This window comes from Heterocephalus glaber, unplaced genomic scaffold (assembly GCF_053883595.1).
Source record: "Heterocephalus glaber isolate CG9 unplaced genomic scaffold, H.glaber_assembly_v1.0 deba00001577, whole genome shotgun sequence".
Classification (NCBI taxonomy): Eukaryota; Metazoa; Chordata; class Mammalia; order Rodentia; family Bathyergidae; genus Heterocephalus; species Heterocephalus glaber.
The window spans coordinates 26,131,407-26,155,939 of record NW_028258358.1 but is presented as its reverse complement, the minus strand read 5'-3'; the positions used below and the strand labels follow the sequence as shown (position 1 = coordinate 26,155,939).

The 24,533-nt window shown below is 39.4% G+C and overlaps 1 protein-coding gene across 13 annotated transcripts in view; it reads right to left on the bottom strand.

Annotated features, from left to right (window-relative positions):
• The window catches only part of Gpc5 (glypican 5), a 1,453,028-nt gene that overhangs the window by 1,388,325 nt on the left and 40,170 nt on the right, over positions 1 to 24,533 (bottom strand). For 3 of the 13 annotated variants that reach the window (XM_087192991.1, XM_087192993.1, XM_087192999.1), the window contains exon 1: positions 9,477 to 10,004. The exons of 9 other annotated variants lie outside the window; for them this stretch is intronic. In XM_087192991.1, the coding sequence (XP_087049117.1) occupies positions 9,477 to 9,639 (163 nt within the window). In that variant the 5' untranslated portion in view covers positions 9,640 to 10,004. Of the gene's footprint in view, positions 1 to 9,476; positions 10,005 to 24,533 lie in introns of those variants that run through there. One more of the 13 variants, XM_087192997.1, reaches the window with a different exon arrangement.

Here is a 24,533-nt window from a genome sequence, read left to right as displayed (position 1 = left end):
CAGGCACAATGGAATACTGTTTGATCATAAAAGAAAAAATTCTGTCATTTGCAACAACATGAATAAACTTGAAGTACCTTATGTTAAGTAAAATAAGTCAGGTACAAAAAGACAAACACTGCACAATCTCACTTGGATGTGGAATCTAAAAAAGTGATCTCATAGAAGTCAAAAGTAGAATGGTAGTGGGGCCAGGGATTTAGCTCAGTGGTTCCACCCCCTGCCTCGCAGGTGCAAGGTCCTGAGTTCGATCCCTGGTACAAAAAAAAAAAATTAGAATGGTAGTTACCAGAGGAAGGGCCAGTTTGGAGGAAATAGTAAAAAACTACAAAATCTGCTAGAAGGACTAAGTTAAAGAGATCTGTTTACAGCCTGGTAAATATAGTAAGTGATCATATACCATATTCTTGAAAAAAATGCAGAATGGATATTAAAGGTTCCTACAACCAAAAATAATAACTATATGAGATAATACGTTATTTAGCAAACTTAACATATACAACACATCATGCCATATATTAAAAAATACAATTTTATTATCACCTTACAATAAATTTGAGAAAAAAAGACTAGATAAATATTTCTAAATTTGTAATTGTTAGAAATATTGTAAATATAGACCATAGTTGTTTTGTGATATTATAGCAATTATTTATTTGCTTTTTCAGAAAAGCTGTGGTCACTCAATTTGGCCTTCATGAAGTCTAAACTCCAAGCTTTCTCACTGATAGGAAATATGTGATTTATTCCCAATATAAAATTAACAAGGGTGGAAGATGGAAAAATGAATCATTTTTAAGTTCATTACTGGTAATTGCTTCATGGAAAAATACTACTTTGTAAGAAATAGATTCAAATAAAACATACTAATAAATCCAGAGCCAAACGCAACTTAAATTTAGTCATCTTTATTTTTCTTCATTCTCTCAAAAACTGATCAGTATAACATAATAAGATCAGTCACACTGGCTACATGATAACTCAGCTATGGAAATGCACCCCTTAAAGGTTAAATAATTTTCCTTTCATTGCAGGACATTCGAGGAATCTGCCCCAGACATTTGTCTGACAATTCACTTATTTCATTTCAAAAATCATAGATAATCAGATAAAAATTTCTTTAAATTTAAATTTTTCAGTGTTAGATAACTTTACATATGTGGCAAAGTTACCTAAGAAAAAATTAACTCTATAAAAACAATTTACTCAACAAGCCCAGATTAAACATAATTTAAGAAACTTCACCTACTACATGTCTCGTTCTATTAACATAAAGCATAAAAATTTTAACTAAACACAATAAATAATCTATTTCCTAACCAATTTGCACATCAAAACGGATTTATTAATGTTGGCTTAATCACAGAACAAAGAGAAATCAGTTGCAGATCCTGCTCCCAAAAAGCCTCAGGTCTAATAAAAGGAAAGAAATACATTTTAAAAACAGTATTGCTCCACCACCTGCCTCGCAACCACAAGGTCCCAAGTCTGATTCCCAGTGCCAAAAAAAAAAAAAAAAAACAGTATTGCTACTTTGAGTCCCTGCTTTATGTTTCAAATAACCAAGCCGTGACCTATATGTGGTGAGTTTCAAAATTTCAGGGATGATCAAAGAAAAGAGAAAACCAGAGACACAAGATGGAAGTAGCACACAATGAGCTTCATTTGTATGACACTTTAAGAGGTTACCTGAGAAGGGAAGTCCCTCACAGCGTGAGGGACACCCTTACTGGGCTATCACAGAAGGGGAAGAGTCCCAGGTAACTTCTCAAGAGAGAAAGGAAATGGAGAGGGACCCGTGTGATCAGGTGATAGCGCTCAGCAGCAAGACAGAAGTCTCTCATAGGAGTCTCTGGGTCCCCGAAAGCTTCCAGGCAGCATTGCCTTGGAGTCTTTCACAGTTCAAGGCTTTGTTTTATCTATGGCTTCCAGATGATGGGTGAAGTTTTGTGGGTATGTAAAGCAAGCAGGCTCTAAATAGCTAAAAATATGAGGAAACTGGTGACACAATTAAAGCATTCTGATTTGTAAAATTTTAAGTTGGGCCCTGAAGGACTTTGGGCCAATGGTTCTAGCCTGTTGTGAAGAAGAAAAGAAAAATGACAGCCCATCTTTCTCTCATTTATGAACATTAAATGCCACTGCACATGGGTAGCAAAATCTTAGCTATTCAGTATTCATAGCCTTACTTATCTCTAGAGTGTAACCTAAGAATCAGAAAGGTTCAAAAGCTGTACCAAAATGTTCCTTGCAGCTTTTACCAAATTGATAGATATTTCAACTCTTACTTTGGACTAACCCTCTCTGGACACGAAATAGTCTAAAGTGAGCACATACAACACAGGGTCAGCTACACCATTTATTTGCAGAGCCCATGCAGAGAGAAAACACAGAGTCCTTTGCTCAAGTTCTAAAGTGATGACAACAAAACGTAAAACCAAGCACTGTGTCCTCCTAAGTGTAGAATCCCATGTGACTTCACAGTTAAGTCACCTGTCCATGAAACTGGTTCTGGCAGATATGTTTTCTCTTTTCATTGTGCACACCATCTAGTGGTAAAAGATCTAGAATTAAAAGAAAAAAAAATGAATGTGGCACCATGATAAAAGCCATGCAGCAAACAAGGGGACCCTACACTGATAACTGGTGCAATCCAATCTAGTGAACCTTGAGAAAGGCCACTGTGAAGAGCTGACATTTGAGACCTAAAACTCACAAACAAGCCAGCTGTACAATGTGTGCGTTTGTGGGGAGGAGGTTAGTTTGGACAGGTTCCTGCCTGTAATTCTCAAACAGGAACATTCTGCCTCCCGTGGAACAGGTGGTGACATTTGGAGACATTTTTGCTTGTCACAATTTGATGTGAGAAGAGGTGGCATTGCTACTGGCACGGAGTAGGTGGAGGTTTGAGATGCTCCTCTACATCCTACCATGCACAGGATACCCTCTCACACAAGAAAAAATGTCTATCTCAAGGTGTCAACAGTGTTCAGGCTGAAACACTCCAGTATTTCATCATCTGCAAAGCATGAGAGGAGTAAGAGTTCAGTATGTCCACCCTTCACGTCCTCAGTCTTTATGGTAATGCACCAGAAACCTATGTTTCTAGCATTGAGGAAGATTTTAACTTATGCTATAGTAATTCAATGGATTATTACACAGCCACCAAAACTATTCCTAGAAAAAAAATTTTAATGGTATAGGAAATATCAGTATGTTCATAACTGGAAAAACACAGTAGGAAAAAAAAGAATTATTCTGTCTTCAAAAATATATTTATGTGTTTAGCAAAGGCTTGACAAGGGTGCTGAAAAGAGAACACAAAGGAATTCTGGTGGTTCTTTATGAATGATAATATTCTTTTACCTTCTTGTGGTATTCAATACCTTAAATTTTTGAGAATGTGTATTCTTTCATAAAACCTGGATATACAAAATCTCATTTTCTTTGTATAACAGTGCATTACACATTCGACTTACTTGGTAGCCATATGTGGCCCTGATGCAACTAATAAAAAGCTGTCCTATTCTGTGTGACTCATACAAGAATGAATAATCATTTCAGGAGAATTTTAGCAAGACAATTAGTGAAATCTGAAATTTACTAAAGACAAAAAGTAGGAGAATTGAGGGCACAGTTGGTACAGTCTTTTCTTCCAGCTGAAGGTCAGTCTTATATTAAAAGAAAAATTGATACCAAAAATGGCTATTCTCTATTAAAACTGCTACTGTTACTTAACCAAGCAAATCACATTCACCAAGAAGCAACTTCAACAAGACATAGATTTGAAGTCTCTCATGACTTTGCTTTAACAAAATGGATAGTTGTACTGAGACGAAGAAAACCATTCATTTATAAATCATGTCTATTTAGAAGAAGCACCTCATTAAAATATTGTTCTTGATTCTACCAGTTAATGATAAAAGAAGTTACAGATTTAGAAGGCATTCTTTTTTTTTTTTTCGGTACCAGGTATTGAACTTGGGTCCTTGTGCTTGCACAGCAGGCGCCGAAACCACTGAGCTAAATCCCCGGCCCTAAAAGGCATTCTTATCAAATATAAGGACAATATACAAACCATAATATATTACATATTATATACTACATATATGGAGTAGTTAAGAAAAATCCATATTCCACAAAGTTTAACTGACTGGAAACACGCGAAAGAGCATGAAAGTAGAGGGAGTTAAGCGTAAAATAAGGAAGCTCACTTCTGTTTCTTTGCAGGAGCTCCAGGCCTCACCTTCACCTTGGACGTCCATCTCCTGGCTTCAAGAGCAGACCTTTCAGCCTTTCACCACCGATCCTCAGCTTCCTGACATGGATTCACAAGGAACTCAAGACTGAGCGCCATATCTTTGACTTCTGACTGGATCCTTTGGATCCAACTCTTTTACACTCTTCCACACCTGACTCTACAGGCAGCCATTGTAAGCCTACCTTGTAAATCCAAAAATATATTCCATATGTACATGTACCATATATATATTCTCTACTGAGCACTGACTGACACATAACCTGATGAGGAAATAGAGTATAATCAGGATAATTCAGTTCCCTGATGGACAGTCATATTCTACGGCCCTAACATTGAAGATAATTTTCACTTCATCATCAAGCTTTGCTAAAAGTCTGGGAAAAAAAATAGAACACGTAATCTCTTAGATATCAAACCACACCCTGAACTTTCCAGGGGAGAGAGTGACACATTGCCCTGGCTTGAACTCGGCTTTGATGATCACTATTCAATGTAAACAACGTGCACAAAATAAGAACATGAAGATGAGATACGATCACCTGACACCTGTGCTGAGATAGGACATGAACAAAGGTACTCTGCACCCACACGATGATTAAGCATCCTCCTGTCTAACCAACTCTAGTTACTACTGCCTCTTTATAGTCCCATCTTAATCTTTCTCACACCTGGATAAAAGTTACTAAGATAGCCAATATCTTAATTGTCCCCATTCATTAAACCCTCTTTAAATCCACGCAGCAAAAGCCCAAATCCTCTAGAAAGCCCTCCCAACTGCTGGTTCCCAAGACATCTACAGTTCCTGTGTGTGCAACCTTCCCTTGCTGCAGCAAGCAAATTGAATCTAATTTGTCTACAGGCTTATTTCCTGTGGTTCAGTGTGGTGGGTTTCAACACAGCACTGTCCTAGTATTAATAATCCACCTCAAGTCAAACCATAAGTCTTGATTTGGGCTATGGAAATATGATCACCATAACTATGCTGGTCAAGCAGATATAAGTCCTAATTTGAGAAAGAATCTCAGTTAGAAATTACTGTCAATGATGATTATGGCCATCAACCATTTAATTCTGTGAATCCTTAAACCATCCTACACACATTATTTTGGCCCCCTGAATATGAACAGAACCAGTGTGGTAGTGGTGGCAGTGGAGGTCATGGCTATGGATACTGCAGCCAGCAGCAGTAGAATCTTGTTTTTTCTTAAGGGTTTTATTACTTCACAACACAAAATAAAAATATTCACTACAGCCTAATACATGTCATTTTCAATAAACATATTTCCCAATTTTAGAAGTAATCACTTGTGACTGAAAACATAACTCATTATTATAAAATATATGTGTATATAGCTCTAAAACTAAAATTTCATCCTTATGAATCAAGTTAAATCTAAAATTGATAAAAATTATAAAAAATTATAAAAATTATAATAAAATAAGAGTATACTTTGAACACTTATGATGTGCCTGGATTTAGGTCATTTTACATCCCTTACTTCATTCCACCTATGCATCCACCTTTCCAGGATATTCCCATTTTACAGATGAGGAAACAAGAGGTTCAAAGATGGTAACTGACTAACCCAGGACACAGAACTACAAGTGGCAAAATTGAGCTTCAAGACTCAGATGTCTATCATGCCAAATTCTAAGATTACCAGGTAGATTGTTTCTCTTAGATGGGAGAATAAAACGAACTGTCCTTGGAGAAATTATAAGATTTGATTACAGTGAAAGCAGTTTAAAACAAAACAAAATCCTTGAGTGCCACTTAAAGAGTCTTAGAGTATTAGAATTTCATTTTGCCACGTCAAATGTATCATTCTTTTTCTACTTAGAGCCAAAAACTACCAAGGAAAAGTCATTGCTGCAGTCTGGATGCTGAACGCTCATCACAGCTCCATGTGTTAAAGACTTGGTCCCCAAAGTTACACTACTGGGAGGTACGGTGGAAGCTTTTGGCGGTAAAGGAAGGTGGGAAGTCCTAGGTCACTGACAGTGTGTCCTCAAAGGGAATTATGGGAACCTAGTCTCTTCCTCTTCCTCTCTGTCCTTCCTGGCCCATGACATGAGCATTTTGCTCCGCCATGATGTGCTAACTCACCAAAGTCCCAAGACATAGGGACCACTCGATCCTGAACTGGAGACTTCAAAACCATATGCCATATAAACATTTTCTCTATATAACCCAAGTGCTTCAGACATTTTGTTGTAGCAACAGAGAGTTAACTAAGAGTAATCTTGCACAAATGTAGAGTTTTCTATCAATGAACACATTTGAAAAACTAGTTAGTATATAAATCACCTGAATGCACTCTCCAATTTCTTTATAGCTCTCTGAAGGAGGAAAATCTCTAAAGGAGGAAATAATGCATTGTGAACAAGACATGTGTGAAGAGAATTTCAATGGGACAGCATTACCTCCCCTCCCAAATAAATAAAAGGACCTTTAAAAGACACTTCCATCAACAGTTCTTTTCTGAATAAAATAAGTAAGAGCAAAGGGCACCTTGACTACTACTTAAGAAATAAAATCAGAACACAGGGAAATCTGTAATTCTAAACACATTTACACTTTCTTTCCTTTTTTACATTTCTCGTCCAAACATCCTTAGGAGTTCAATAGGCCTAAAAGAATTGGAGCAGTGTAGAGAACAAAGGTGAGGGAAATCTGAGAAACAGTTTAAATGATTGTTCTCACTGTATAATAATTTTAAACTGAATAGAATACTTTTCAGAAGTTATAAAAGTCACAAGTGCAGGAAGAAACTGTAAAACTTATTCTACCTTCTTACATTATAAAAATGGCATTCTGGCTGGACATCTCAGGAATTAATCACTGTGGACAAGAAATGCAAAAAAAAAGCATTGAAAAAATAGTTCTAAGAAAAACAAATATCAAATTAGTTTCAGTCAGTGAAAGCCTGTGTGCTAAATACATTTATTAAAAGAATAGTAGTATTTGTATCTTCATATGGAAATGACTACTTATGTTTTAATCATGTTCTCCCTTGAGACTGAGGATAATTTTAGAAAATAAGATATCCAACTACTACTATCCAATCATGTTAAATGTTATAGATTGCATATAAATACAGAAATGAAAACATTTACTAAAAATATGGTATGTGTACTTCAATTAATTTAAGAAAGATTTTAGTTGGGAAGAAGAAAGAAATAGATGTTAAAAGAAAGAGTTTAATATTTTGTTGAATTATTCAAATGAATGACCAACAATACAGAAACAAGGAAAATCAGAATTGTATCATATTCATATATTAATGTCTTTTGCTGGATGAGTCCAAATCAGGATAACAGTTCCACATGACCTTTTCTTAATTAAAAGATCCAAGGCATTCAGCATTTCCTTTCATCAGCACCAACAACGTTTCTAAGAGTGCAGGTTGCCCAGCCCTTTCAGTGATGCCACTGTGACTGCTCCATCAGCTTAAGCCACAGATTTAAAAAGGGCTAGCAATAGGTAACAATTCAGAACAACTTGGAAAAGAAGATTCTTGCCATCCTGGCACTTTATGTGCTATGTATCAGCACAAATAATGACAAGCATTTCTTTCTCAGTAGGGCAGAGCTTCAGTTTTACTGTACAATACATCTTGGTAAAATATTATCTCAGTGATTAATACTCTGGGAAGTTCCTCTTCAAAATAAATGACATACACATTTCTGAAAAAGAAATACCTTCTAGCCGATATGTTGTATTAAGCAGGTACCAGAAATATTGAGATATGAGAAGGGATTGAAACTAGGGCCTTATTGGGGAGGTAGCAACACTCACTGAATATCTCCACCAAAACTATGGCATTTGGGGAGCAAAACCTAATAATTCAAATGAGGATCTCACAGCTCAACACTCTCACCATATGCGCGCGCACACACACACACACACACACACACGCATATACACGCGTACACTTTGGCTTTACCAGCAGCTAAGTGAGATTTATTTCTTAATGGATTGTTACGTATTTACAAGAGGTAATTTTGTTTAAGGAGGCAAGAATATCAACTATGTTGTTTCAAGTAGTGGAGAAAAGGCATCTAGTAATGCCTGATAGGTATGCAAATATATAGTTCCCTGTTCAAGAAGGTTGTGTAAACTGAAATGGATTCAATGTTCCCAAATAATCAGATTTCCTTCTCAGGGTGACAAGAACTGTGGTCACAGCCAGAAAAACAATCAAGCAAATGTGCTACAGCTGGGTAGTGCTCAGAGCGGATCTCTTCAACCTTGGAACCCAGACAGTGGGTGGATTTTAGACTCGGGCATCCTCTCCACAAATTCTTTGTTCAACCAAGTAATCTCACAGCATTCATTTCTGTGCTTTCTTCGCAGTCACAGCTAAAGAGGTCCTTTGCTCCAATAACATGTGACTTAGCTCCAGTCACCTTGCTATTGCATTGGACAACTAAGCCCTATTCTTCCGAATAGAGCAAGCCCTGGAACGCCTGCCAGTAGACAAAAATGTGCGGTGAGGATGGGGTCAGGATATGAACCGTAGTCAAAACCTGTTCACAGGAAGCATGATCAGCACTGGCTACGTAACCGTTCACCCGCTTTGAGACTCTGGTTCATCTCATCCGCGTTACGTGGCTCCTGGATATGTTAAGTTTGATCGCCTGTTGCCCTAACACCTCTCAGATCTGAAACTACCTCGCAGCTCTGGGACATACATTGGGAAGTCCGGTTTCCTACAAGAAAGACTTGGTGCCGAGACGCGCGGGGGGGCCCTAAAGGTCGAGACACCCAGTGTACAGGATCCGGGACCTCATTACAGAAAAGACGGTCGCCCTCGTTCCTGTTTTTACTATCAGCTTGGGACGACCAACCCAACTCCTTTCAGCTTGTGAGAAAACAGCTCCCAGTGAAATTCCCTCTCCTCACAGAAACGCGGTGGGGCCAGCTGTCCCCAGACGCTGCTTCCTCGCTCCTTCCAGCGCATCCTGCGAGACGGAGGAGCCGGGCGGGAAGCGGCGCCTGGAGCTCGCATAGCCACAGGCGCAGTTAGGGGTCCCGGGCGCACCCCGAGCCTCCCCGGGCCTCCTCGGGATACACCTTCGCGGCTAGGGTGCCGGAAGGTCATCTCGCCACTAAGCGCCAGCTCCGGAGCCCGGGCGGGGGACCACAGGGCGGGCGCTCGGGGACCCCGCCCCGCGCCTGGCGCCGCGCCCCGGCCGGCCGGCGGCTCCTTACCTGCCCGTGGCGAATCCGGCAGCCCCTGGACGGCTCCCGCGAGCCGCCACTGGAAAAGTTTCCGAACTTCTTGGCAGGTCTGCACGCCCTCGCTTCGGGCGGCCCCAAAGAGAGCCAGGAGGAAGAAACAGCGGAAGCCCACGCGCCAGGTCTGCGCGCCCATGGCCGGGGTCCGGATACCCTTCCCGCCGAGGACGGCCCTCCCGCCGCAGCGCGGCCTGGAGCCCGGGGCCGAGGTTTCCCGGGTGCGATCCGGAGGCGCGGGCTGCGAGGCTGCGCTCGGACCTGGGCTCCACCTGCGAGCCTCGGCTCCCTGAGGTCCCCAAGGCTGAGACACCAGAGTTCTGAGACGGAGCCCTGCCAGGTGTCGCCCCCCGGCCTAGGCGAGAGGACGCCGCGCGGGGAAGAAAAGTGCTGGAGCCGCAGAGAGCCGCGAGCATCCAGCCCTGGCCACTGCCGGCGCAGCCACCCCAGGATCCGCTCGCGCTGCTAACCTGGGACGCGCCCGCCCGCGCGCTCCGCGGGAAAGCCCCGCCTTCGCCACGCCACGCCACGCCCCGCGGACAGGCCACGCCCCCGACCTGCGTCCTGGCTGGGCGCTTGCTGCGATGCTATCCACCCCGGCCCACCGCAGGAGAGCTCAGAGCTGTGAGACCCAAGCTGAGCCAGATAATTTCAAGGAGATCTCGCCCTCGCAGTCCATCCGGAGGGAAAAAAACAAGCCATCTGATGAAAACAGAAAACGTATGAAGAGGATCTGAGAGACAGAAATGAGAAACATCAACTGGAACTGGGATGAAACATTTCTCTACAAATCCAGGTCCTCTGTACATAGGGACTTGAATTCAGACTGCCTGAAATGGGACCTGGACATAATACAAAAAGCAAACGCTTTGGGTTTTTTTGTTTGTTTGTTTGTTTTTTGTTTTAAGAAGCCTAATAGCACTTAGGTTCAAAGTGTGTTATTTTTAAATGGTTTTATGTTACTGTTTTTGAACAATGTTGTATGGCATTACAATTGTTTCCAAGGGTTCAGAACTGCAATCAAATGTTACCACGTTGTTATTATCACAGCAATTTTTTCTCTTATCACCCTTTAGCATCATATGTAATCTCAGCCCTTTGTGTCTGTGGAGGCCTTACTGAGCTTTACCACATTCCAAATTTCTTTAAAATGCTTCTCAGAGAACACTAAGGTAAGATGCTCAGGGGAATGTCTCAAAAGAAAGACAGAAAAGCAAAGATTGTAAGTAATTTGAAAATGATGAAGAATTTTGTCCGTTTACAGTTTACAAAAGAAATGTATTAGAAACCCTACACCAAATGGCAAAGCACATTCTGTAAATGCGATTGACTCAGCAACTTAGCCTTCGTGGACAAGAGTGTCCATTTGGAGCCACCTGAAGAGAATGCCGCTCCAGCAGAACAGAACTACTTACAAACACTGGCAGAGGGGGACTATAAATACCTTCACCACTTTAAGGGAATTTCATCTCGAATTGAACCCCTGCCAAGAGATAGAGATGAATAATCTTACATCTTAGTGAAGTGCCATGGGACTTTTAATGACCACTTGACATCAAAGGCAGCACTTTGAACAGGAGCTTGCTCCCTTTAAAGTCATTCCAGGGTTGTGGCTGGGACATTGCTTCAGAGTGAATTAGTGCTCGCTATGCTTTTGACATCCATTCCCCAAATTTTTTCTTAGAAGCTTCCTTAATAAGCATAGAAAACAACAGGTTTTATTTTTTAAAATTCTAGGCCTCATCCAAAGCTTTATATACATATGCCAGAAAAACAAGTGAACAAAAACTCTGTCCATGAGTTTCTTCTGCTGTGACCCCTGTCATGGAGACTGTTTGGAAGTCAGCTATAACTGTGGGAAGAAACAACAACCAGATAGCCCTTATGTGCCAGATAATCCTGGAAGCATTTTATGGATTCTAATTCATTCATTTAATCTTTATAACAACACTGCAAAGACTTATCACTATTATCATTGTTTTACAGGTGAGGAAACAGGCAGAGAGCTAAGGTGGCTTGTCCAAGGCCTAAAGTAAGTTGTGGTATTAGAAATCAAACCAAGGTGTCAGAATCCAGAGCCTATGCTCCTCTGCCATTTCATATTATACCAAAGCACCTGTCAGCTGAGAGCCAATAACTCCAATGACTGTTTAATAATTTGTCATCATTTTTACAAGTAATATGCATAATTTTACCTGTATAATTTTATTCTGCTAGAATCCCTTATATGTTAATACAAGGCTAATAAATTCCCTCCCAAGTTTTCTCAAAACTTCTTTATTCTAAGATCTCTCCTTGTTATAGTTGCCCACCACAGACTATTACCATTCAAAAGTCTCAGATTACCTGATCCAGTTCATTCCTATAAGGTCTCTAAAACAACTTATCATGCAAAGAGAAAAATCACAGATGCCACCGCAAAGTGTTGATGGTTCAGTAAAAACACCTCAACTAACAAATATATTCAATAGCTACTATGACAAAAGAAAAAAAAAAACACTAAGCTAGGCATTACAAGGCTTACAGAGACATCCAGGCCAGTTCTCTTCCCAGTGATTTTATAATTTATTTCGCCAAAACAGGTGGGAAGTGAGATATAGAAATGAAGTAGATCTAGTGAGAAAATAACATTTGCAAATTTCGTCACTGCCACTTATCCCTTAATGCTGCCACAGTGGATGAGCCACCAAGTGGTTTGGAAGGACTTTTGTTCCCGGTATCCCTGTGCCATCCAGTGAAATAGTATGTGTGCTATGCTGTGAAACTTCACAACACATCCCACCTTCTAAAAACACCTTCTACATGAACAGCTTACAACAACTGCTACACACTGTGCTGTAACTAATCTTTTGTTCAATTTACTTGTAAATATTATAAATGAACCCAGGGAGTACTTTCCATAATTTTGTAGTCATAATGCCTCATTTTTTGAAAGCTATTCAATCAACATTTATTGAATGTCTCTTATGTAATAGGCCCTGTGTCTTGCTTTCAAACTATCAATAGCCTTAGAGAGGAGACTTTTGAAAGTCATTATTTTAAAGCACCTTAATAATCTCCCAAATGTCAAACTTCCCTAATACTTCTAAGTATCTGTTTACAGTTTTTCAACTCTGGACCTTGGAAAGAGAAACAGACTCTCCAGTATGCTGACCACTGATGTCAATTAGCTCATCCTTGGAAGCTAGTTTGGATAACTTTCATACTAAATCAATAATAACAGCCAATATTTTTTAAGTATTTACAAGTATTATCTCCCTTAACATCTCAACACTATTATACTACTAATGAAGAAACAGAAGAATGAGATTAAATAACTTTCCATAAACCACGGATCTGACAATTGCCCAAATGCAAGTGAGGCATGACAACGCCTGCTCTCCTTAACCACTGCACTTCCCTGCTTCTGATGAGCCAGATGCTGGGGCTGGGGCCCCTTGAACTCACTGTATCATTTATGAGTAAAAACCCCCTCACTTACAGGTATCCACTGGACAGCCTATGAGCCTCTTCTAGTACCGCAGTGGCATATCAGGGTACTACTTCCTCTTATCTTTTGCCCCCAACAGACATTTAACCATGACACTGTACGGGTTAACATTCCACAGATTGTTTTGACATCTTCAGACCTCACAAGGTCCCTTCCAACTGCCTAGCCATGAGCTCTCCTGCTCTTGCCAGATGTGGCCCCCAAGCAGGAGGCAAGGATCTCTCTTGGTTAGCTCCCCATCCACTAGATTAGCTCCACCCTGCCTTATCTTGAATGTAATAGGTTTCCCTCCCTACATCTTCCCATGGAAACCAAGGTTCTCCCCTGTCGGGAACAATTTTACATAATTTGGGGGGAAAACCACTTCACAATTAAATCATGATCAGGGTCTAGTTTTCCTGCCTATAGGCCAGCTATGGCATGTGGAGACATAACTCCATCTTCACCTCTGGTCACACCTAAAACCTTAATGGTCCGGTGATGCTGTGATGCTACAGGACAAGATTACACCAGCTGAAGGCATCCTGAGAGGAACAAAATCTTCATCTGCATAGTTCCTTATTGATCTAGGATTTTCGCAGCTGCTGCTGCTGCCCTTTGAGTCACCTTTTACATTTGTTACTCTGATGTACTGAACCGCTATGCCCTGAGTCATCTGTTAACATTTGTTTCTCCTTATGGACTGAATAAAGGTGTGGCAAGCTCAGGGCTTTCCTCTTTGCCGCCCAGAGCAGCACTGATCAGGCCCAAAGCTCAGCTTCTTCTCTAAGTCTTATTTCTTCTGTCTTTCCTATCTAATAAGTTAATTTGCCTTGTGCTGTCGTGACTCGCAGGAGACTAGGACTTACTGCAGAGGTTCTAGTAATGTCCTCTTTCCCTGTTCCCCACACTCCCCCACCCTCCTGCCAGAAAAGAGCTTCCTTTCACAGCCCCCCTATTTCACTCTGCTCATAAGTGACACCGCCACACAGCCAGGCAAGACACAACTTCACCCCAAGCATGTCCTTCTCCCCTACTGAGTATTGTGACTAGTAGGCTGCTTTATATTTCATCTGCCTAGTACTGTTTCCCCATCTCATGTTATTTATGGAAAAGCCTCTCTCCATCATCAATGAGGTGAAGAGAAAGTAGTCAGAACAAGAACTTCCTCAATACAAGTACTTCCACTTCGTTATACCGCGGCCCCCCCCAAAAAAATCCTGATTATTTTCTGGACCCATGTTCTGTCTCTCAGCGCAGGCTCTCTACCCTTAGCTACACTAATAAAGGGAGCCAAATTAAAAGTCAGTCCTAGCCACCCCAGTAATGAGTTTCTGCCCCCAGGCAACCAGAAGGAAATTGAGGGGTTCTCTGAAGTTTCCTCAAGTGCAGACAGCAGTGGCTGTAAAAAGACAGGCCAAGGGAGAGATTACATAACAAATATTCGACCAAATACTCAAATCCAGACACCAAATTGAAGTTAACATGGCTGTCAGTGGGGAAACTTTGATCAGCAAACACAGTTTCCAGCAAATATTTTCTAAATATATACATATATACTGCAAATTTTCCATTTGAAAATCCTCATCTTCTAATCATCAGTACATGTACAGCAATAATGTTGAAATATTTTAGATGTCTTATGTCACTATCTCAAAGTAATTATGCTTCAAGTAAAAAATAATGTAGCTACTTTACAAAAAGCATTAGGTAAATACTGTTCTCCAGTGGAAATTTAAGAGTATTTCATATGATATTTAATTTTACAGGTTTTATATTTGCAATGTCTATTAAAAGAAATTTATTTCAGAGAACTCACTGAGAAATAAAAATATTAATTGCTTTCTAAAAAAAGAATATTAGGAAGATATTATGAAAAGAAACCAGCAACATTCAATGAGTTTATGAAACTAAAAGTCTTCAAACAATTTAATTCTAGTCTGTAATCTAAGATATAAAAACAATGTTCTTCAAAGTTGCAGTTCAGCGGGGTATGGTGGTCCACATCTGTAATCTCAGCACTTGGGAGGCTGAGTAGGAAGATCACCCTGAGTTCAAGGCCAACCTGAGCTGCATAGCAAGAATCTGTCTCAAAAACCAAAAAGAAAAAAAAAAAAGCTGCAGTATATATGTGCAAATTGCCATATACTATAACAGAAATGAATACAAAATGTTCTTATTTCCAAATGTAGGTTTTGCACTAACATGACAGTTGCTTTCCAACAGTGTAAAATTCACATGTGAAATTCAATTTCATCATTGATTTTACCAATATCTTCCAAAAGAAATGCAGAAACAAATAAATTCAGTTGTTTCCTAACATGGATTACATAATATTTTTCCTTAAACAAATGATTTCTAGAAATTAAGGAGAGACCTTATAACATTTTACATCTTTTTGGTGCTGGTCATTCGATAGAAGAACTAGGGGCCCCAAAGATTTATCTGCCAGATAAACCTGGTGAAGTGAAGGGAGTTTATTATCTCCACCTGTACCCTCTGAGCAGAGGGTACTCAATGGATACAGCCTCCCTAAGTCTGATTTTCTTGTTCATCCTATGTTACCTTCACCAGAACTCTTTGGTGCTGGTGTTGGTGTTGGTTTTGGTGTGATGTGGTTTTGATTTTTGAGACAGAGTCTCACTGTGTGGTTCAGGCTGGCCTTGAAGTTACTATGTAGCCCAGGCTGTCCTCAAACTTGCAGCAAACCTCCTGCTTCAGCTTCCCCAGTGCTGGGTGTTTATTTCTTAAGCAGCAGTTGACATTTTAACTTCCTTCCACTTAATTCCTAAATTTTTATATTACTTTCATAGTGGAAAAAATCACTATCTGATGGATAGTATGAATAAATCCCTCCAAACCACGTTGTCATTTTTCAACTAAAGTTATTTATGGATCATTGCATCATCTAGTCTAACTTTCAGTAAATCTCTGATATCTGTTTCACTTATTTTATTTTTTATGACAAAAATATAGCATAGATGTCTCAACTTTAATGCCTTTATCAAATGTATCACTGAATAAAAAGTTAAAGAATTGTTCTAATTATTTTCCCATAACATTTGATATACTATCTCAAATATTAAAATATTCAGGTGAGTTAATTTAAAATCAGACATAAAAATATCCTCCAGAATGAATACTGATAAAGTGTCACTTTGGTCAAGTTAAGACTAAGACCACTTTGACACTTCCTTTATTATGTAAAATGGGAGGAAAATACAATGTTCACATTATAATGTTTTTGATGGAGTTAACTGGAATAATATATTTTATGAGTTTTGTACAACTTTTAGTTCATATTACTCCTCAATCAATAGTCATTATTTTTTCCCACTGGAAAAATACCTGCCATTAATTCACGATCTATTAGTAACATCCTACATGTAATGAGGGTAATAAACCATTTCCTCTAAATCAATGATAATTAAAAAGTAAAATCGTTTGCCCTCTTTATATTCCTTCACATTTGTTTGGCATTTATGCACCTATCAAATCAAGTTTTTGAGTAACAGAAAAAAATGGTCTTATATCTCCACTTGATGTAGATACAGGTTGCTCAAAGTCGCGAGTTAAAAATCATTTTTTTTAAAAAAAAAAGTAACTCCTCTCTGAACATAATGGGCACAGAGAGCAAGATTGGGATACTAATTATCACCAACTTCTTAAGATGCAAAATGTAGACACTCTTCTAATGATTAAGCCTCTTAATTGATAATTATTGCTGATTAATGAGAAGAAAGTTCTTCCAGAGGCTTTCACTGCTGTGTATCATTGTCATAATTGATCTTTAATTGTTCCTTGTAAAGATTCCCTTTATCATATGTTAATCTTTGCTACTTATAAATAAGGTTCATATACAAACCTTTTTAACTCTCCCTAGGTATGACAGAACTTTACAAGTGTCTTTGAGATTTAATTAGTATTCAGCCTGATTCCTTCTATTTCCATATGAAAAGGTACAAGCAGGCCTGGGATTTAGCTCAGTGGTTTCAATGCCTGCTATGCAAGAGCAAGGACCCAAGTTCGATCCCTGGTACCAAAAAAAAAAAAAAAAAAAAATGGGACACCGAATCACCCCGCTGCAGGTAGGCAGCCACCTGGTTCCACATTACAAAGACGCAGAGGACACCAGACCAAGGTACTGAGTCCTGCTGCTCCTGGCCCAGAGGTAGGGGCCTCTGAGCCACCATCCCACTGCTCCTGGTCCAAAGGAAGTGGCTTCCTGGTCACCATCCCTCCCGCTGCTCCCAGCCCAGAGGAAAGAGCTTTTGGGCCACCTTCTGTCCTACTGCTCCTGGCTCAGAGGAAGGGGCTTCTGGGCCACCATCCCTCCCACTGCTCCCGGCCCAGAGGTAGGGGATTCTGAGCCACCATCCCAATGCTCCCAGCCCACAGGAAAGGGCTTTTGGGTCACCAGCCTTACTGTTACTCCTGGCCCCTGTCTCACGTCTCCCAGCTCAGAGGAGGTAATCCGTGCAGGCTCTAACAGCCCCCCACCCCAGTCAAAATGAGAAAACACGTAAATAAGTCTCAAAACAAGACTTCCAGATCACCTACAGCAACCCCAAAGGGAAATGAGATGGAACACTCTGATACTCAACCACCTGGACCCACTGAACTGGCAACAAAAGGGGATCTGGAAAACATGAAATCAGAAATAATTTCTCAGATAACAGGAGAAATTTTGCCCCTAGTACAAGACATGATTAATAAATCTAGAGAGGAGCTCAGGAACATGATGGAATCCCAACATAAGAAACAAATGGAACCCATAAAACAGATGCAAACAGATTTCCAGGAGATGAAAAACTCCAATGAAAGTCTACAGAGCAGAACGAGCCAATGTGAGGACAGAATTTCAGATGTAGAAGATAAGATTGCAATTAGTGACCAGGAAAAGAAAAATTGCTTCAAAATTATAAGGGCACATGAGAAATCAATCCAGCAGCTGCTAGATGATGCAAAGAAGAATAACATAAGACTGATTGGGCTCAATGAAAAAACAGGAGAGAGTGCAGATGACATAAAAAATCTCTTCACAGAAATAATGGCAGAAAACTTCCCAAGCAGGGCAAAAGAGCTTGACATACAGATAAGTGAGGCATATAGGACTCCAAATAGCCTTGATCAAAAAAAATCTACACCTAGGCATATAATTGTTAAGATTCCAGAAACTCAACAGAAGAACAAAGTTCTCCAAGCAGTCAGAGAAAAGAAATAAATCACATACAAAGGAAAGCCCATCAGAATCACAGCAGACTTCTCAACACAAACCATCAAGCCAAGAAGAGCTTGGAGTGACATATTCCAAGCCCTAAAAGAAAACAGCCTCCAACCCAGATTGATGTACCCTGAAAAACTAGCTTTCAAAATGCATGGAGAAATAAGATACTTTCATGACAAAGAGCACCTTAGGAACTTAGTGAATACCAAACCACCACTCCAAAGAATTTTACACAATATCCTAGGAACAGACATTGAGGACCACAACCCCAGGAAGCAAAGCAGAATGAACCCATCTGGCATGACAAGAAATTAAATGGAAAGAGGGAGAACCCAACAAAAAGAAAAAGTCATGGCAATGACAAGTCAATACATTTCAGTTATAACCATCAATGTTAATGTTCTCAATTCACCAATCAAAAGAAATAGACTGGCAGAATGGGTCAAGAAGCAAAATCCAACGATATGCTGCATACAAGAAACACACTTAATTCAAAAGGAAACTCATAGACTGAAAGGTAAAGGGTCGAAAACAATACTCCATGAGACAGGAACCTGAAAAAAAGCAGGAGTAGCTATCCTCTTTGCAGATCAAGTAGATTTCAAACCAACACTGGTTAAGAGAGAAAAAGAAAGACACTACATCCCTGTAAAGGGAACGATCCAAGAGGAAAAGATGACAATCATAAATATCTATGCACCAAACACTAGTGCACCCAATTATAGAAAACAAATACTAATGGACATGAAAAGTCATATATGCACTAATACAATTGTAGTAGGGGACCTCAACACCCCACTGTCACAAATAGATAGATCAACTAGACTAAAAACAAGTAATGAAATACTAGAACTCAATTGAACTCTTGAACAAATGAACTTAACAGATGTTTACAGAGTCTTCCACCCCACAAAATCAGAACACACATTCTTCTCAGCTGCACATGAGTCATTCTCAAAAATAGACCACATATTCACACATAGAACACGTTTAAGTAAGTGCAAAGGAATTGAAGTTATCCCCTGCATATTATCAAACCATAGTGGGATGAAATTGGAGATCCATAGCAAAAGAAACTCAAGAAATTTCATAAACACGTGGAAATTGAACAACACACTTCTGAATAACCAATGGGTCACAGAGGAAATTAAAGAAGAAATCAGACAGTACCTTCAATTAAATGACAATGACAATACAACATATCGGAATCTATGGAACACAATGAAAGCAGTCTTATGAGGGAAATTCATAGCAGTGAATATGCATATTAGTAAAACAGAACAAGCCCAATTACACAACCTGATGCTGAACCTCAAGCTTCTAGAAAAAGAAGAGCAGGACAACCCCAAAGCTCATACAAGGGAGGAAATTATAAAGATCAGAGGAGAAATCAATGCAATGGAGACTAAGAGAACAATACAAAAAAATCAATGAAGCCAAGAGTTGGTTCTTCGAAAGAATCAACAAAATTGACAAACCTTTAGCCAATCTTGTCAGAAAAAGGAAAGAAAAGGCCCAAATCCATGCAATTGGGAATGAAAAGGGTGAAATGACAACAGACCCAGCAGAAATCCAGAGGATCATCAATACCTACTTCCACAACCTATACACCAATAAGATGGACAACACAGAAGAAATGGACAGATTCCTAGATACATATGAATTACAAAGTTGAACGAAGAAGGCCTAAAAATTCTGTACAAGCCAATATCAATCAATGAAATTGAAAATGTAATTAAAAACTTATCAACTAAGAAAAGCCCGGGCCCTGATGGCTTCACTGCTGAATTCTACAAGACATTTAGAGAGGAACTGCTGCCACTACTGTTTAAACTCTTCAGTGAAATTGAAAGGGAAGCAATACTCCCAAATTCATTCCTGGAAGCAAGCACCACCTTGATCCCCAAAGCAGAGAAAGACCCAACCGAAAAAGAGAACTATAGGTCAATCTCACTAATGAACATAGATGCAAAAATCCCTAATAAGATGCTGGCAAACAGAATGCAGAAGATCATCAAGAAGATCATACACCCTGATCAAGTGGGATTCATCCCAGGGATGCAAGGATGGTTCAATATACAAAAATCAATCAATGTAATACACTATATCAATAGAGCCAAGGACAAAAACCATATGATTATCTCCATAGATGCAGAAAAAGCATTTGACAAAATCCAACATGCATTTATGATAAAAAAAAAACCCTACAAAAAATTGGAATAGATGGTCTCTACCTCAAACTGATAGAAGTCATCTATGAAAAACCAACAGCCAATATCATACCAAATGGTCAAAAACTGAAATCCTTCACACTAAAATCAGGAACAAGACAAGGATGTCCACTATCACCACTCTGGTTCAATATAGATCTGGAAACATTAGCCATGGCAGTTAGACAAGAGAAAGAAATAAAAGGAATAAAGATAGGTAATGAAGAAGTCAAACTGTCATTATTTGCAGATGACATGATACTCTATATAGAAGACCCCAAGAACTCCACCAAAAGTCTTCTAGACTTAATAACCAAATTCAGTCAAGTAGCTGGTTACAAGGTCAACACACAAAAATCAATAGCTTTCCTCTACACCAATGATAGACTCACTGAGAGAGAAATAGGGCAAATAATTCCTTTCACAATAGTCTCCAAAAAACTGAAATACCTAAGAATCATCCTAATGAAAGAAATCAAAGACCTCTTCTCTGAAAACTATGGCACTCTGAAAAGAGAGATTTAAGATGATATCAGAAAATGGACAGACATCCCCTGCTCCTGGGTAGGAAGGATTAATATAGTGAAAATGCCCATACTTCCAAAAGTGCTATATAGATTTAATGCAATTCCGATTGAGATCCCAGCAGCATACTTCATGGATCTTGAGAAAAAAACCAAAAATTCATTTGGAACAAGAAGAGACCCAGAATAGCAAAAGCAATTCTAGGTAACAGAGACATGGCAGGGGGTATCACAATCCCCAACCTGCAACTCTACTACAAAGCTACTGTGATAAAAACAGCATGGTACTGGCAAAGAAACAGACCTGAGGACCAGTGGAACAGATTAGAAGATGCAGAGACAACGCCAGACACACTCAGCCATCTCATCTTTGATAAAGGAGCCAAACACCCTCACTGGAGGAAAGATAGCCTCTTTAATAAATGGTGCTGCAAAAATTGGGCTTCAACTTGCCAAAGATTAAAACTAGACCTGTATCTCTCACCATGCACTAAACTAAAATCAAAATGGATTAAAGATCTAAATATTAAAATAGAAACTCTGAACCAGTTGGAACAGAGGTTAGGTAGAACTCTTGAAGATATCGGTGTAGGAAAAGATTTTATGAACAAAACCTCAGTTGCCCATGAACTACCACAAACAATCAACAAGTGGGATCTCTTCTTATTAAAAGGCTTCTGCACAGCAAGAGCAACCACCAGCAGTGTGAAGAGACAACCCACAATGTGGGAAAAAATCTTCACCTGCTCTTCTTCAGACAAAGGTCTACTATCTCAAATCTATAAAGAACTTAAAAGGATCAGACCTCCCAAATTTAAGGACCCAATCCAAAAATGGGCATCTGAAATGAACAGACATTTCTCAGACAAAGAATTAGAAATAACAAATAAATACAAGAAAAAGTGTTCAACATCACTGGTCATTCGAGAGATGCAAATGAAAACAACGCTGAGATTTCACTTCACTCCAGAAAGAATGGCTGCTGTCATGAAATCAACCAATAACAAATGCTGGAGGGGCTGTGGGGAAAGAGGAACCCTGCTCCACTGCTGGTGGGAGTGTAGACTGGTGCAAGCACTGTGGAAATCAGTATGGAGATACCTCAAAGAACTAGGACTGGAAGTCCCATTTGACCCTGCCATTCCACTGCTGGGGATCTTCCCCAAAGAATTAAAAAAATCATACCACAATGATATATGTGCGCCCATGTTCATGGCAGCACAGTTTGTAATAGTTAAAACTTGGAAACAGCCCAAATGCCCATCAACTGGAGACTGGATAAAGAAAATGTGGTTTTTTTAATAAAATGGAGTACTACTCAGCCATAAAAAATGAGAAATTAGAGACATTTATAGCTAAGTGGATGCACATTGAGGTGATACTCTTAAGTGAAATAAATAGGACACACGTATAAATACCGAAAAGTTTCTCTGGTGTGAGAAACTGAAAGTGTAAATAAGGACTAAATGTATAATAGGTGATGTGAAATAGGAAGAAAAGGGGCAAAGGGGAAGGAAGTGGGAGGGCTAGGGGAAAGGATAGAAGGGAATGGGATTAATATGAGAAAATGGAAAAATAGGAACAAAATCTTTGTAAATAGGGAGGACTGGAGAGGTTGAAGGGAGGGCTTGGCAAGGGTGAAAAATAAGAACCAAGAGAGGCTATGTAAAGGTGCAAATTTCCAATGATGAATATCATTATATTGTATACCTAAAATGTACCAATGATTAAAATGAATAATCGATAATGTACAATAGGAAGAAAAGGTCCAAAGGGGTAGGGGTAGTGGGAGGGGCAGGGGAAAGGAAAGAAGGGAAAGGAAAAATGATGAGGAATGGTAAAAATGGAAATATAGTCTTTGTAAATAGGGAAGGGTGGAGGGCGTGAAGGGAGGGCTAGGAATGGGGAACAAATAAGAACCAAGATGCATTATGTAAAGGTACAATTCCCAATGAGAAATGTAATTGTGTTGTGTACCTAAAATGTACCAATAAAAGAATTTAAGCAAAAAAAAAAAATGAAGGTAACAATATTAGTAAATGGTTAGAAAATAATAATGAAAAGAATGTGGAAAAATAATAATTTTATAGATATTAAAACATAAAACTACAGAGATTCAAACAATGTTGAGTGTGGACTAACTCCACAAATGAGTAAAATAAAGAATATGGAAATAAGCACAAATATACATGGTTGTTTAGTATAATAGTAAGTAAAGAATATAAAATAGGGCTGGAGATGTATCTCTGTGGTAGAATCCTTGCCTAACATGTTAGAGGCCCTGGGTTCAAGCCCCAACACTGGAAAAATATATATCTATCTTATTCAAGCATTATTCCCTATGTTAATATGGGTCAGATAGAGTATTGTAAAAGGTCATACATAAGTATTTTAGACCAAAATATAAGTAAATATTTTTGCCAACAAACTATTTACATTTATAAACTATTACATTTTTCCTTAAAAAAAAAAAAAAGAAAAGAATAGGTACAAGCAGTTCATGCTCTAAGCAGAAAGGAGAAATCCCTTCCTCTGACCACTTTTGAATTCTCTTCTTTATCCAAATTTTGAGGGAAGAGAGAACAACCTTACCTCTGGATGTGCCAGAGAAGACTTTCTCTAGTATACAACTTTCTACTCCTGGAAAATTGTAGTCCTGATTTTCCTATCACCATCTGATCTCTGTAGAGGCCCTAGGTTTTCCCAATCTCTCCTTTCTACCCCTATTTCCCAATGCTCTTACAATTACTCTCTTAATGTCCATAAGTCACATTAGTCTAAAACCTACTGGCCAACTGTTTTCATGGATCTGCTGAAGCTGACATTGCTAACCACACTCTTTCTTAAAGCCCCTCTGCTCTTCAGTTTTCCTGACCTTGCACCCGGCCACTCCTGGCCCACCAGCATTTCTTTATCTATTCTTTTCCATTTCTCCTACTTCCAAGCGGCCCAAGGCATTGATCTTAAGACTTGCTCTTCTTTTTCTACATAATATTCCTAGAGGGTGTACTGGGTTGAAGGATGAACTCTCAAAATTCATGTCCATAAAGTCTTTTTCCATGTCCATATCCTCAGAATGTGACTTCATTTGAAAATAGGGTCTTTGTAGTTAAAATTGAGGATCTCAAGATTAAATAACCCTGGATTTAGGATGAACCCTGGTGTCCTTATAAGAAAAGAGGAAACAGAAACAAAGTCAAAGTGATGTTCAGGTAGAAGCAAAGGCTGGAGTGATTCAGCTCCAACCCAAGGAATGCCAAGGATTGCTGACAACCACCTGACCAAGAAAGAAGTCTGCATTTGTTTGTCCCTCAAAGCTTTCACAAGAACCAACTTTGCTAACTCCTTAATTGCAGACTTCTGCACACTTGTACTGTGAGAGAATAAATTTTTGTGTTAAACCACCAAGTTTGTTATGCCAGCTCCAGAATAGTGAGGGTTATTGGTTCTCATGCCTTCACCTCTAGCATCTAAGCTAAATGCCACAGACACTTCCATCTACATATGCCTTCTTAACCATTTGTTCTGCTTTTTAAGTTTCGGTATCCTGCCATCATTCCAAGGGACTTTATCTTCTCTCCAATTCACACTCTACTTCCTCCA